The sequence below is a fragment of the Saimiri boliviensis genome, chromosome 5 (assembly GCF_048565385.1).
Source record: "Saimiri boliviensis isolate mSaiBol1 chromosome 5, mSaiBol1.pri, whole genome shotgun sequence".
NCBI lineage: Eukaryota > Metazoa > Chordata > Mammalia > Primates > Cebidae > Saimiri > Saimiri boliviensis.
The window spans coordinates 77218864-77234256 of NC_133453.1; the positions used below are offsets into that span (position 1 = coordinate 77218864).

At 34.8% G+C, this 15393-nt stretch overlaps 1 protein-coding gene across 3 annotated transcripts in view; it reads left to right on the top strand.

Moving 5' to 3' along the window:
• The window catches only part of KCNH7 (potassium voltage-gated channel subfamily H member 7), a 477505-nt gene that overhangs the window by 442814 nt on the left and 19298 nt on the right, over positions 1-15393 (top strand). For all 3 annotated transcript variants that reach the window (XM_003921927.4, XM_074399586.1, XM_074399587.1), the window contains 3 exons: positions 92-188; positions 10002-10253; positions 14949-15117. In XM_003921927.4, the coding sequence (XP_003921976.1) occupies positions 92-188; positions 10002-10253; positions 14949-15117 (518 nt within the window). The remainder of the gene's footprint in view (positions 1-91; positions 189-10001; positions 10254-14948; positions 15118-15393) is intronic.

Below are 15393 nucleotides of genomic sequence, written 5' to 3' on the forward strand. Positions count from 1 at the left end.
GTTCAAACAATATGAAATAGTAGTTTACTAATAGTACATTATGTTCTAATTTAGTAATCTTTCATTTTATCTTCCTGTTCCATTAACAAAGGCTGATCTCCTACGATCACAGTCCATGAATGATTCCGAAGGAGACAACTGTAAACTACGGAGAAGGAAACTGTCATTCGAAAGTGAAGGAGGCAGAGGTAATTCATTCCATTCCTACAGTTTAAATGCAGAGGATATGGTAATTAGCCTTCTTACTTAAATGTTCATTATACTTCTGATTTCGAAAGTAAATTTTACTCAGGCTTTAGGAGAGGAGATCGTTTGCTTTATTCAGTAGCCAATGATCTGGTTTCCAGTTTCTGATTGATAGTTCTCAACGATATCATTCAACGAACCCATCTGATATTCACAAGAATATCACAGATTAAGAAATAGAGTATATTGATTTTTAAAAGATGGTCAATTAATAATAGTTGACTGTGCATTATAGTTCTGAGCAGTGTCCTGAAAGGAGGACTTTCATTTCAGACCAACAGAACAATCCTCTTACATGCCCCACAAGCACGTATGAAGGCCACATTTATTAGTCCTTCTCATCCTCAGGCTCTGTGTCAGTTGTCACTTCTTGTTTTCTCCAGGTTTTTCTGCTTCTCTGACTATTTTTTATGCTTTGCTCACGTAGCCAACAAATACTTATTTAACATTTCACATTTTCAAGGAGCTACTCAAAATTCTGAGAAATAAGCTGTGCAAAACATCCCTCATCTTCCCTAGAGAGGGAGATAGACACACCCTTAAATAGTAGGCTCTGTAACAAGAATAGGTATTCCTCAGTGGGAACCCAGATGAGTGTACATTTAATTGTTCTGGGCAGATGGGAGAAAGTTTTCCTGAAGAAGCTTCCACGCTTGCCCCATGCTGATCCAATAAACATTCTAGTCTTTACCTTATTTGGCCCCTTAGCTGCCTCTTTCACTATGAACCAGTTCCTCTCTTTTTCTTGAATACACTTTTCTTTGCATCTGTAATACTTCAATCTTCCTATTTTCCACCTACTTTCATGAACTCCCTGAAGATAATTTCAAGATCATTATCTTCTACTCCAGTGTTAATTTGTTGGCATTTTTAAGGCATAGCCTAGGCCCCTTTTTCTTCTCATTCTATATCATACTCTTTCCCTGGGTGGTCCCATTTATGTCCATCATTTAATTATATCCTCACATAGGAGATGTGCATATTTACGTATTAATCCCAGACCACCTGAGCTTCAGTCCCACATATCCAAGTGCCCATAAAATCATCTACCTGAAGTCTCAAAGGCAGCTCAAACTCAACATTTCCTAAATTGAGCTCATGGTGCACCGTGGAATCCTGTCCCCTCTTCAATTCCCATGCCTGTGTAAATGGTGTCTCTATGCAACCAATTGCATAAGCCAGATATTTTGGAGCCAAACTTCTCAAAACCTCTCCAGCAACTCTGTCAATAAGGCTTATTATTACTACCTTCAATAAATCTCCATTTAGTCTTCAAACTAGGACTTCTTTTGTTTCACTTCCCTGCATCTCCTTAGCCACAGCTTTGGGCCAAGCTACCATAATCTGCCACCTGGAATATTGAAGCAGCCTTCCAACTTGCCTTTCCACATGCAATTGCCCCTCTCTCTTCTATTCCACACTGGACTTCTGGTGATTTTTTTTTTCTAAATGCAGTTATTTTTATGTCACTCACATATTCAAAGCCCTCCAAGGACATCCCATGCCCTAAATACTTAATATGGTGGGTCTTAACTTACCTCTTCAGTAAGATATTATCTCATAATATCTTCCCCTTAACTACTCCCATCACTCCTCTTCTTTCCCCAGCAGTTCATCTCTTCGGCAACATTTACTCCAATTGTGCTTCTGGGTTTATTTGCATCATTATTTAATCAATGTTGTCAACCTCTAGATCATAAGTTCTGTGGAAGTGGAAAATATTTGGCCCCCTGTAGTTTTAGTGCTTGCTGCACAGCGGATGCTCAAAAAACATCTGTGAAAAGAATAAATGAAATAGAATTTGAGCATCTTCCTTTTTATTATTTTCCCTTTTCTTGCCTTCTTATGCCAAGTTCTTTTTTTTCACGTCTTTCCTCCTCTATGAATCCTCTTTCTAGAAGAGATCATCTACTAGCTTTAGCTTGCTCTACATTTCAATGGAAACAAACTGCCCACTCCTCCATGTACATTGTTTCTGTGGTTTTGCTTATACTCTTCCTTTCATTAAAATTTGCTTCCCTGTTCTCAAACACACACACATACATACACAATATCATACCATACCAGTTTCATCCACTAAAATTACATTTTTAATCAATATCTCCAATGATATATTTAATGTGAATTGTTTCATGATCTCCTCACATGTAAAGGTTCTCTTTCTTTTATGAATTCTCAAAGTGCTTACCTCTTATAATATTGTCAAAATATGCTCTGTACAGTGGCTGGTATATCTTTTTCCTTTTCCTTTGATAAACTGTAGATTACTTTAGCAAAGAATGTTTGAGAAATATTTGTTGAATTGGACTAGTTATTGTTTCCCCTGGCTGATGGCAGAACAATAGACTATTCATAGATAGTTGATCATTTTGTTCTGCAATGTCTTTAATTATTTTCTTGGTGATTTGTCTAAAATCAGAACCATTACTATTAAGCTGTTCTTCCACAGACTTAATCTAAATTCCTTATCCTGAAGTTCATCTCTTTATCTCACTGGAAATGAAAAACAGGTTAACAATGTTGTCAATATCATTAGGTCCTCCACATAGGTGAAGGTTTGTTAAATCTCCTTTCAATCTTGTTTGGTTTCCTCATTCTTAAGCTAAATAATCTAATGTTTTTATCTCCTGATAAGGCCCTGAGAGCAATGCCACAATTTGTACTGTGCTCATGCAACAAGACACTTCTGCTGATTTTGAATACTGTCCCTTTAATTGCAGGCTTAGTCTATGAGAACAATTTTATATAAAGTGTAGATGTGAAGGGATTTTCTGCCTACAGCTCTTTGAAGTTTCCTGGTTGTGCCAGTAAATTATCATGAGTTGGTCAATGTGAAAACACAACTCCAGTTAGCCAGAGCCCAAGAACCTATTCCAAAGTCTTTAGGAATCCAGGGTGCTGTGGGCAATTATAAAATTTGATGAAATCAATTTAGTCCCTGTCATCCAAATCTAATGCTCTTAAGGTAGGCATTCATTATATACTTCCTGATGTAGCATCAACATATGGGAGAAAAATACACATAATATAAAGAAAAGAGAACTTCCAGGGGATCATTGATGATAAACGATTTGTGGATACAGAAACTGAAATCTTCCCTTGAAATGCATTCATTTATGTAGTATTAGTTTATTGTTCATATGAAAGGAAACCTTGAAGGCAGACATTCAAGAGTGTTGATGACTGTAAATCAGCTGTGGCATCAAGAACTAGAGGGAAGACCATGTTGCCGGTCACTGGCAGCAGACAAAGTTTGAGTCCTGCATTGCCACTATCTACCTACTGAGTGAACAATGGAAATTTTCAGGCTTCAATCTACACCTGCCTCCTGCCACTCCACTTCCAATCATGCCTACTGTAAGGTGCTAAAGAGCTCAGATAGAATAAGATACAATTTTTAAATGAATATCTAGAACCTCTGGCAAGCTGAAAAACAAATTATACACTCACATTGAATACATAATGAATTTGTCGATGAGGGTGGCTTGTTCTCATGAGTTGTATATTTTTTGTCTAAGGAAAAATCCCACTTCCCTACAGGAGAGATTTGTAAATGCAGGTAGAAACTTGAGAGCACCTTGTATTTTTAAAGGTTTCTTCAAGTAGGTATCTTTTCTTCCTAAAATTCTGGCATAGAGGTGCCCAGGACTGCCCCAATATGACAACATTCATTGTAGAAAGAAGTGCTACAGTTCCTGAGATGGAAGTACAATATTATTACAGAAGTGAAGAACAAAAATGATGCTTCATTGATCTGCTCAGTGGCCATGAGCATTGTTAAGATGACTGGGCAGAAGATAAATAAATGAGAAAAATGCTGAAAAGTCACCTCTATTTACATGGTCTGAAAAGTTGACTGTGCCTACTCCAGTATGAGCCAAGTCCAATAGGTCATAGGAGTAATAATTCTTCTAAAATTCTATGTTGTGCATATTGCATAATATACAAGATTTATTTGTAAAATAGCATGTATAATGGCACAGGATATCTAAATATACATATGTATATAATATTTTATATATTATAAAATACATAAATGTGTATGTATATATGTATATATATATACATACATACATATATATACACAATGTGCCATTATACACTACACACAAACATTTATGTATGTTTACTTACAGGGCTTATATGACCAAATATTTGCAGTGTGCTGCTCAACCCTTTCTGTTGACAGAAAATACAGTATCAAAGTGGCCACTAATGGCTAATTAGGGTGCCTGCGACCTTTTGGCAGAGAATAATCCAGTGAGGGCAGCAGTGTAACCAGGTACAAATAATCACATGTTTACTTGGAGTCCATTATCATTGAGTATCCACTGTGTGCTCAGTGCCCTGAGTCTTTTCATGTTTATTTCTACTTTAGTTTTCAATAGTTTGTCCCAACTTTTTAGAGAGAATTCCTCATTGGTTAACAAGGAGACAAATGGAAATTCCTTCTGAATTGTAATTAGTATCTGCATACTTACCCTCTTTAATTTTCATTACATTTTCTGGTTACTTTAGCAGAAAAAAATTAAGTGTTTCTACAGAATTCTGCAGAAATTATTTGTACTATTTTGTAACAAGTAGTAAGTAGGAGGAAAGAGAACCTTGAAGAGGAAACTTTTTACTCTATTAGTTTTATTCCTTGGAAACTCCTCAAGCATTGTGAAAATTAGTTCTCACTGATGTTATGCATTTTAAGAGAAATCCTATTGCTATATTTTTTAACTAAAGCATTGAGGTCACCTGAGGTCACATCTCCCAAACCAACAGATTTGGCATTGATTCCTTTGCCTCCCATTCCTCATCAGAACTCTGCAGAAGTATCTGAACCCATTCTTCTTACTATCCCTTCTCTATATCTTTTCCTACTTATTTTCCCAAAAGCATAAAGAACAATGTTTAAGAATAAAGTTGGCAAGTAGCCTCAATTAAATAGGACTTGAAAAAATTATTGAGTCAGAAAGAAAATAATTTTTCTTAGCAAAAGGAACATTGGCCTGTGAAGTTAAAGAATACTGAGTTTGTCCTTCCTAACCTGGAAATATTCTTACCTTCTTGATTTCCAGAAGCTAGGAAATAATTCTCGGAGCTCCAACGACCCTCTTACTTTTGCTAATAGATATTCATAGTATACTCCATTGTAAAGAACAAACTGCTAAGCATGAAAAACAAAAGAAAACAAAAAAGTCACACGAGTAAAAAATTGAAACAGTGTTAAAGATCTGCGTGTAACAAAGGAAGAGTTGTAAATCAGTATGAAAGATTGGACGAAATGAGTCTGCATGCAGGAACACAAACAAGAACGCTTTTCAAGAGATACACACATCCCAAGAGCAAGGAAGAAAACTTTACTCATTTCCCTACCCATGTAATCTTATTAAAATGAGCTCTTCAATATTTACTCAACAGGAAAAATCCAGTGTTTCAGAAAATAGAGTGAAAGTGTCTTGAACTCATTACATTTTGCATTTCAAAGGATACTAATAAATGCTATCACTTTGCAATACTGGTTTAGTGATTTTCCATTGCCATCCAAAAACCAGTAAGTTTTAAAAGTAATTCTCGAAAATAAAATAACTCCTATGAAAATTATTGAAGGGGTAAATGTATTCACTGATAAACTTGTTTTTATAGAATAGGGATAATTCTATTCTAGTTTTATTAAATTATTTAAATATATTGGTATTATACTTCGGTATGTCTTTGAAATATCTTCCTCAATAACAAATAATGCTTAGCTTTTTATTATCCATTTTAGTGATCCATAAAAGTATCTTTTGATTTTTTTCAAGCTTTGTTGAGGTATAATTGATATGTAAAAGTACATATTTATGGTATACAAAGTGATGTCTTCATATTTGTATACATTATGAAATGATTATCACACTCAAGCTAATTTAGCACATTCATTACTCAGATAGTTAACAGTGTGTGTGCTTGTGTGTGTGTGTGTGTGTGTGTGTGTGTGTTTATGTCAGGAGAACATTTAATATCTAATCTCTTAGCAACCTTCAAGTACATAATATATTTACTATAGTTACCATACTATAGAATAGAGTGCCAAAATTTGTCTGTTATGCATATCTGAAACTTTTTACCTTTAAACCAATGTTTCCCCAAATGCATCTTTTATTTTAATTTTTAAAATTGTTAATTTTTGTATTTGTATAAAACATATGCATCTAGTCCTCTTTCAACATCCTTTAGAGCTATGGGGGGGCTAACATATGTGATCTTAAATTAAAAAATATATTTTAAACTCCAATTTTCCAATGTAATAATTTTTCAAGGCATCTGGTTGGGAATTTCTCAAATTATTTCTCAATTGTCACCAGTGGGAAATGTAAAACTCAAATGCCAAGAGAGCACCATAAATGCTTCTCTTTGACCAAAGCTTGCCTCCCTTTTGGGTCTGACAAATACAAATGGTAATTAATCTGAAAGGAAGACTGCATAAAAGATGGAGTGAGCACAAATGTTTATTACAGGTTTTTGAAAGGAAGGATTTTATATTATCATTCTTTAGAGAAATGGGTCAGCCATTCCATTAGGACACTTACTCTATGCTCTTGAATCCATTCTAAACCCAGAGAGACACTCATCAGACAAGTCACAAATGCTTTAGAATTGTGTTCTGAGGAAAAAGAGGAGGGGATGAACTGCTTGCTTATAAAAATAAGGGAGAAAAAAAGGTTTTTTGTCTTGTGAATCAAAAGCAAATTTGAGGTTTAATTATGCAGGCAAGAATTTTTCTTCGTATAAAATGATGGTAACAGGAGAGATTATGCAATCAGATAACTGCCCTTAGAATATTATTTCTACATAGGATATAAATAGAATTAAGAAAAAAAAAATAGTACCTGGTGCTATTTAATGTCTATCAAATAATTCAGTTTAACCAGAACAAGGCAAAAATAGTACAGTCCATCAAAATGTAGAAGGACCTGGAGGCTAATTATAATGCATTTCAACTGCCCAATTTCACGTACATATTACATCAGTCAATTTCCAGCCAAAGCCTGAAGAGTTTCCATTTTTAATCCACAAATAGATTGTCATTTCAACTTTCATTTTATGTGGCAGAAAATGAAGCTTTAATTTATCTAGTATGTAATGGAAAAAAATGCTTTTTCAGTGGGGTTGTATCAAATAAATTGTTCATATGGCTTGGGTGATAGTCCAGCAGCAATGAATACAGAAATAATGTAGGGGTTGGGTTTTTTTTTTATTTTCACTTTACCAGTGGGGAAAATTCAAGGACATCAAATTTTTACTTCTTCTTTTACCTGATTCTGCTTTTACCTGAAATTTTGCTGAAGAATTCTGTCCTATATATGCAAAGTAATTTTCTCCATTTTACTATGAAACTAAATGATAGTAATTCCTCATTCACCACATTTTGTAAGTACATGTTCAAGATGAAATCACCAAGTTATAATTCAATTTAACAATACATGTTAACTGGTGAATCTGGTTCATACACATCCAAAATCAAGTCATAAATTAGCAAACTAAGACTGGAGCCCAAAATGGTAAGTAGAACAGAACATTCTACCTTGTGTAAGGATTCCCCAAGGCCTATTAAGCCAAAGAGACAAAGTGGTTTATTAACTTGTGAGGTGCATTCATTACCAATATCCATGTTAGCACTATCCAGGCTTCGATTGGAAGCATTTGAATTAATGGTTATTTCAGCTTACACTGATGCTGCTGGAAAACATTCCAAAAAAGTGTAGAAATGAAAACATTTTTGAGAAAATAAGAGGCATGAACTGATTCAAATATTTTTGGTTCCCAAGTCAGGGACTACAAAAAGGTTTACTTAGGAGGAGCAAACTGGTGCAATTCACAAACCAGATAGAGGACAATTTAGAAAGATGAAACTTTTTTTTTTCACATTTACTAGCCCAAAGTTTATAACTATTTATTTATTTATTTATTTATTTATTCTGAGACAGAGTATTGCTCTGTTGCCCAAGCTGGAGCGCAGTGGTGGGATCTCAGCTCACTGCTATCTCCACCTCCTGGGTTCAAGCAATTCTCTGCCTCAGCCTCTCTAGTAGCTAGCATTACAAGCGCCTGGCTAATGTTTGTATTTTTAATAGAGATGGGGTTTCACCATGTTGGCCAGGCTGGTCTTGAACCTCTGACCTTGTGATTCACCCACCGCAGCCTCCCAAAGTGCTGGAATTACAGGTGCGAACCACCACACCCAGGTTTTTTAAGGAATAAAATATGTTAAAAAAGTAGAGAACGTTTATCAAATTTTTAGAGGGCTTTAGAGAAGGGAAGAAGTTAAAAACTAAGTTGGGACGAAGATGGCAAAATAAAAGTTTAAAGGTTTAAGGAGGTCTGTGCCAATGACACTGAAGAGAAAAGTTTTTTTGTAAGAACACTTGATCCGATTATTTACAACCAATTAGATTAATGATTAAGTGAGGATATACAAGTAACAGTAAGTAATCAATGACGTCTGTAACACTGGAGTTCGGAAAGGTCTGTGGCTTTCTCAGCAATGATGAAATCACTGAACAAGCATGAAATCTTAAAGAAAATAAGCAATCTGCTTTCGCTAGATTTAACTTTAATTGACAGAACATAAACACCTCAATAACAATTACACATAAAGCTGAGTTTTAAATTTCATCTCCTTTTACCTTGGGCTGCTTTCTGGCTTTTCATATTTTAAATTATGATTTAAAAAATAAAGGGACAAAATCTTTGTTGAATTTCTTTGCCATATGGGAATTTTTAAAGACAGTTGGAAGTTTCTCTGGCGTGGCCTTCCATCGGTTCATTTGGCCTTCTATAAATAACCAAATAAGCACACTCAGGCGCAGAGTGGATGGGGACACTGTCTTCACCATTTCTCCAGAAAATGATAAACCTTCTGGAGTTTTGTTGGTTCGTTATTAACAGAAACCAGATGGAGAATTATACTGTCTCCCCAGGACACTAATAGAAACAAGTTCTTGGATTTGTCTCTTTGAGTTTTTCCTGCTGAAATATGTTCTAACACAACCTTCAGGACTGAAATTATCCTGACATTTCAGTATAAAACAGCCAATATGTACTACCAGCTTTAATGTAATTAGGTAAAACCTACCTTAATTACTGTATTTAAGCTTTATATTCTTTGCATTATGCTACACAACCAAACTTCTTGGAATGCCAAGGCCATTACATGCATCGGACTAAGGCTGAAATTCAGCCTGCCAGCCTTTTACTACAAGGAGGCTTCCAATTTTGACTTTTGCAATGAATGAGCAGCTGAAACAGATGATAGGACATGTAGGTTAAAAAGAAATACATAACAAGTTGCATCGTGGTGATATTTTAAAATTGGGACACATTTTCCCTTGTCTTTTTCATTTCCCTAAAGAAAGCGTGTACCAGATTCTCAGAATACAAGTAACTGTTGAGCACGTTAAACAAGTTTGTAAGTTATCCTACAGTTTTCCTCTGAGACATAAACATTATTACTATTGTAAATAGTCTTTTAATTTTGAAATGAATAATTTATTTCACTAAGATAATCTAATAACCCTTGAATTAAAAAAAAATTAAGTATCCAAGTAGCTATATTTTCAATAGGAGAAAGCTATATATAAACTATATATATATATATATATATAGTTTATATATAGCAGCTATATATATATAGTTTATATATAGCTAGGTAGTGTAATATGCATACAGTCTCACATTTAATTATCTGCTATAAAATAACTTTTCTTTGATATATTTTGGCAAAGAAAACAGTACAAATGATCCTGAAGACTCTGCAGATACCATAAGACATTATCAGAGTTCCAAGAGACACTTTGAAGAAAAAAAAAGCAGATCGTCATCTTTCATCTCCTCCATTGATGATGAACAAAAGCCGCTCTTCTCAGGAATAGTAGATTCTTCTCCAGGAATAGGAAAAGCATCTGGGCTCGATTTTGAAGAAACAGTGCCCACCTCAGGAAGAATGCACATAGATAAAAGAAGTCACTCTTGCAAAGGTAATCTAGAGTTAGACATCAGGTGACCTTTCTTCAGTGCTAATCACAAATGGTGACTTTTTACAAATTAAGAACTGTACTGACACATGTTAATCTAATTGTTTTCATCTTCATGAAATGTTTGCGAAACATTCAGATTTCAGATCATCTACCAAGTGTTTGCACTGTTCTAAAACAAGTGGTAATTATGCCCAAAAATTTACAGCGTGAGAGGTTTTCGTGACCAACCAGACTCAATATAATGTCAGGTAGAAAACTGTGGGAAAGTCTATTGTAGTGATTTCAATGGGGAGAGAGGATCAATGAGTATTTTCAGACAGCTAACCAACTGGTCCTTTATATGCATCTTTTGTACCCATTTCTCACCCCCAACCTTATAATATTATAGTATGAGAGGCCAATGCAATCACACTGTAATACATGCCAACTAAAATTTAACTTTACAGAAAATATGAGAAAGATTGGGGAAAAATGGCTTCAAATAAAGTATGGTCTTGAATCTAACTCTGGTTTAGCATCCCTACCAAAAGAAATACCCAAATGAAAAGATTTTGTTGTAGGAAATGTGCATGAGTTGAGTAATAATGCTTGATTAGTAGCTGCAGGTTTAATGATAAAAATGAGAAATTCTGAAAAATTTTAAGAACTATTACATGGAAAAAAAAAACTATTTTAGCCTATTAGAGGCTAGATCTACAGATCTAGCTAGTAAGTGGTACCAGTAACAGGTGTGGGTCAGACTGCTTGGGTTCCAGGCGCAGCTCTGACATTTATTCCCTTTATGTCTTTGGGTAAATGATTTGATCAAACCGACTAAGACTCTGTGCATCACTAAAAGAGGAATAATATTATTTAACCAATTAGGCTGTGGTTATTAAGATAATATGTAAATTACTTTTCTGAAATAAAGTCCCCAACTGTTAGTATTTTCTCACAGGCTTTACTTTTCAAGTTTTAATAATTTAATATAGCCCTGGATGTATAGAAATATAAAGATTAAGAAGGCATGACAAAGCATCAAAAGAATATTTTAAAAATAAAGGAAAATAGGAAGTTCTAGGCCTGGTAGGATAGCAAAATTAGTACATTAATGCAGAGTAAGTAAATATTACTTATCCTCATTATTCCAAAATATCATATTCAGCTACAAAGATTTTATTGAATCTAGGATGTTTAGGCTTTATATTTTTCAAGAGTTGCTTTCTCTATCATGTCACATCCACTTTTTCATGACCCCACATTGAAGTAAGCTAAGAATATATGCAAGTGTTCTCTGGACAATCTAAAATCTTGATGAAGTGAATGAAAATAGTACCTCATTTATCACAATGGAAGAATGGAATATTAAATGTGATTACCAAATGTCCTATTTTAGTTATTTATGAAAATGGATTCTGGGAAGTGCTAAAAATAGAAACAGGTGGTATCATGGAAGTCAGAAGTTCTGAAGAACTTGCTGAACCATCTCTACCATCTCCAAAGGTCAACATAATGTGAACCTAATAAAAATGCTTGTTGTTTTCCTCTTGAGTTTTAGAGTCTCAAGTGGCAAATTATTAAAGATAAATTTGGGGATTTTCTGACTGTATAATGACTCTCTCTGACAATGAATTCTCAGGCCCTTCTTCTAATACTTTTCTTTGCTACCTCTTCCAACTATCTTTAATTAGCTTTTCCATATATACAAAAATAGTATTCTAACAAATTTAATACCTATATATTCTAATTTTAAAAAATTTATAGGGCAATTCCTATTCAAATAATAATCTTGAAAATGTATAGCCAAATATGCAGATCAATTGAATTGATGTCATATAGCTTCAATCAGTGTGACACATAGTTAGGCTGGCTAATTAATATCATTAACCAATGGGGAATTCTAAAACTTCATTCACTGCAAATGTCAAATGATTTCAAAATTCCTAATGATTTTTAAAGTGACATATTGCATTAATAAATAAGGTGTGACATCACTGCTGCAGTTCAAACTACTAAAACCCCACAAATTTTAGTTTCACCATCAATAGGAAATTTCACTCACTCATATTCCTGACATTTGTAATGCTCAATCCAACAGAGGGGCACATTTAGGCAAAACTAAAGTGAAAAGAGAACAGATTAAATGGACTCTGTTGCTACTTAGATTGAGGTCAAAAGTTGACTCTAGGAAAATTGTCTACTCAGAGCAAAGTGAAAGTTTACTTTCTGTTCATCCATTCCCAGAAATGTGTCTTGCAACTATAGCAACATTTTCCAAGGCAACCAAGTGCAGATTCTTTCTGAGCTATATTTAGAAAGTGTCTACAAGGATGTTCATTTGATTAAGACCACTAACCAGGATTTCCCCCTTTGAACTCCTCATTTTTTATATTGCTGTTAAAGCAAGCTAATTACATATCTTCAGATTTTCATAAAAGAATTATAATCATGGAACTACATGTATACCGTAAGAGTGTACATTTCATTCATTTCTAATAAGGTAATTATTTTTCTTGACCCCTGAAGAAAAAATATAATCCTCCATAATGTATTGCATGTGATTCACCATTGTCATTTAAAAGTCAATTTATTATATATGATTTGGAAAGAAGAGAGCTGTTAAACATAGGCAGAAATTCTGTAAGCTTTCTTTGCACAAAACTTAAGAGCATAATATGTAACTTCAATCTTATTAGTTCTTGCTTTCTCAAAAGAAAGATTTCTACATTAAATAGCTAGCAGCAGACTAGACAGAGACAAGCATCAGCATCACTAAACCATTTATATAGACATTCTGGAGGTTTATTTAGCATTATTGGCCCAATCTTTAAAACCCAGTTTGGTAAGACATTATTGTTTTGCATTTTAAACATGTTCAAATGTCTGTAAATAACAAATACTACTTCTCAGTGAAAATCTGCAGATAAATGGCTTAAAACTTCAACAATATTTTATTTAGTTCACTTATATTTTGCTACGTTTGGTAAAATGTCAAAAGAAATGGTAAACTGCCACTTTAAATAATGAAACCAGGACCCCTATAGTAACAAAGATGTAGTCAGGAAGAGTCTTTCTGGAATTCAAAGCAAGCCTTCTGAGGTCTGTTAGCCATTTCTGCCCAAGAAGGAACTCTTATTCTATATTTAATGCTGACTTTGGATATGCTAATTCCTTTGTTAAGCCTCACCCTACTGACACAGAAATTATAGACACCTCATTTGAGAAATTTCTATATATTCAATGATAAAAGATAATGAGTGAGAGGAAAACCATGAAGAAAGAATATCGACATGTCTGTCTTCTACTTGGAGAAAAGGGGATGCATTTAAACTACCCCTGGAGAAACTGTAGGAAAGAAAGGAACTTTGAGAAGTCCAATGCTCTTGTTTCCTATTTCTAAAATTATAGCTAATCCTACCCAATTCAGTTGCTTTCTGTCCAAATTTAAATAGCCAAGAATTCCATAACTTTACATAACTTTTCTCAGTGTTTAATCACAGATACTTGTCAAGTTTTTTTAGGCCTTTCTATCAAACCAAAATCACTTTCTGTATTCAAATCTCTTTCCATGTGAAAATGAATACGAGCTTTAGATAGTCTTTCCTTCCTACTAGCCCTCCCAGTGAAGGAAAATGTTTCTCCTTCATCTCCAAAGTCAACTCCCACCTCCAGTAGTATTTTTCTTAAGTTTTACTTCCAACCTGTTAATCATTCTTAGAGGTTAAGAGATCAGCAAAACCATCCAAAATATACGACAAAAATGAGGGAGGAAAGACAAATTTGCCCGCACACATTGAGAGCTTAAAAATAGAGATTGTAGGAGAAATAGGAAATTTTAAAAAGTTTAGAAAATCAGTATCTATGTGAAAGTGATCACAACCTTGTTAGACTGAATTCTTCAAGTTCAGGGTCTATGGTCACCTTCATCTTTAATTCCTCCATATTTATCAAGTGTCTGGCCCATAATAGACACTTAGAACATTTTAATAGTAGACCTGAACAAATAGTTTATTTTAAAGTAGAGTAACATAGCAATATTTAAAATAAAAGAACCACAAGAAAAACATACTAGAAAACAATGAAATTATAGTAAAGGGCAGCACAGAAAGGGCTACAAGAAAGCATAAAAACATGAAACAGTAGCTGGGGACCCAGGGACTTTTTAGACTCTTCCCATTTTTCATGGCTTAGGGCCCTTGGCTGTATTTGAGTTGGGTTGGCTGAAGGGAATCCCCCTGAAGATCAGCACTCCTCTAAGGCTCTTTTCTTGGGCCCTCTTTAAGTCGTAAGTATGCAACTCATGCTGTGGAAAAGAGCCCTAAAAATCTTAAACCCTAGGTAATGCAGTGCAAACAAATTATGCTGCTGCTTTCCAACTATAAAAGCACAGAATCATTGCTCTCTAATTAGTTTTGGTTTGGCTGTTCTTCTCTTTTCCTAGCACAAAAAGAAAGAAAATAAAATCCTAATCAACACTCAGGACCTGCTACATGTTTTTGTTCACATGGAAATTGACATGGGAGGTAGGGCCGGCAGAGTGAGAGTGGGACTCTGCTGCCAATTGGTCATGGCCCCTGGACACATCACTGAACACTTTTGTTCTCTGTCTCTCAGGTTATACTCCAATCCTTTCCAGCTTGTCTTGTGGATATCTATGTGTTATTGACACAAAAGGGCACCTAAGAGGCTTGACATCCATCTTGCTATTTTCCACAGACATCACTGATATGAGAAGCTGGGAACGAGAAAATGCACATCCCCGGCCTGAAGACTCCAGTCCATCCGCACTTCAGCGAGCTGCCTGGGGTATCTCTGAAACCGAAAGTGACCTCACCTATGGGGAAGTGGAACAAAGATTGGATCTGCTTCAGGAACAACTTAACAGGTATAAGCAGTGACAGGGCAAAAGGAGACCATAACCCAAGCTTTTACATGGGTACAGTTTTACTCCTTACAAATGGAAGATTCTTCTTGCCATAATCCCATAACTTCCTTGTTCATTTACTTCTTTAAAATAAGACTAGAAGTTGACAGAATTAATAACTTGTGTTGAAAGGAGCATTTATTTAGAACACTTGATACTTCAGGCAGCATAAATTGTATTTTTTCTTTATTCGTCATCCAATTATTATTTCACCAGCACTGGCTACCTTAGAAAGCC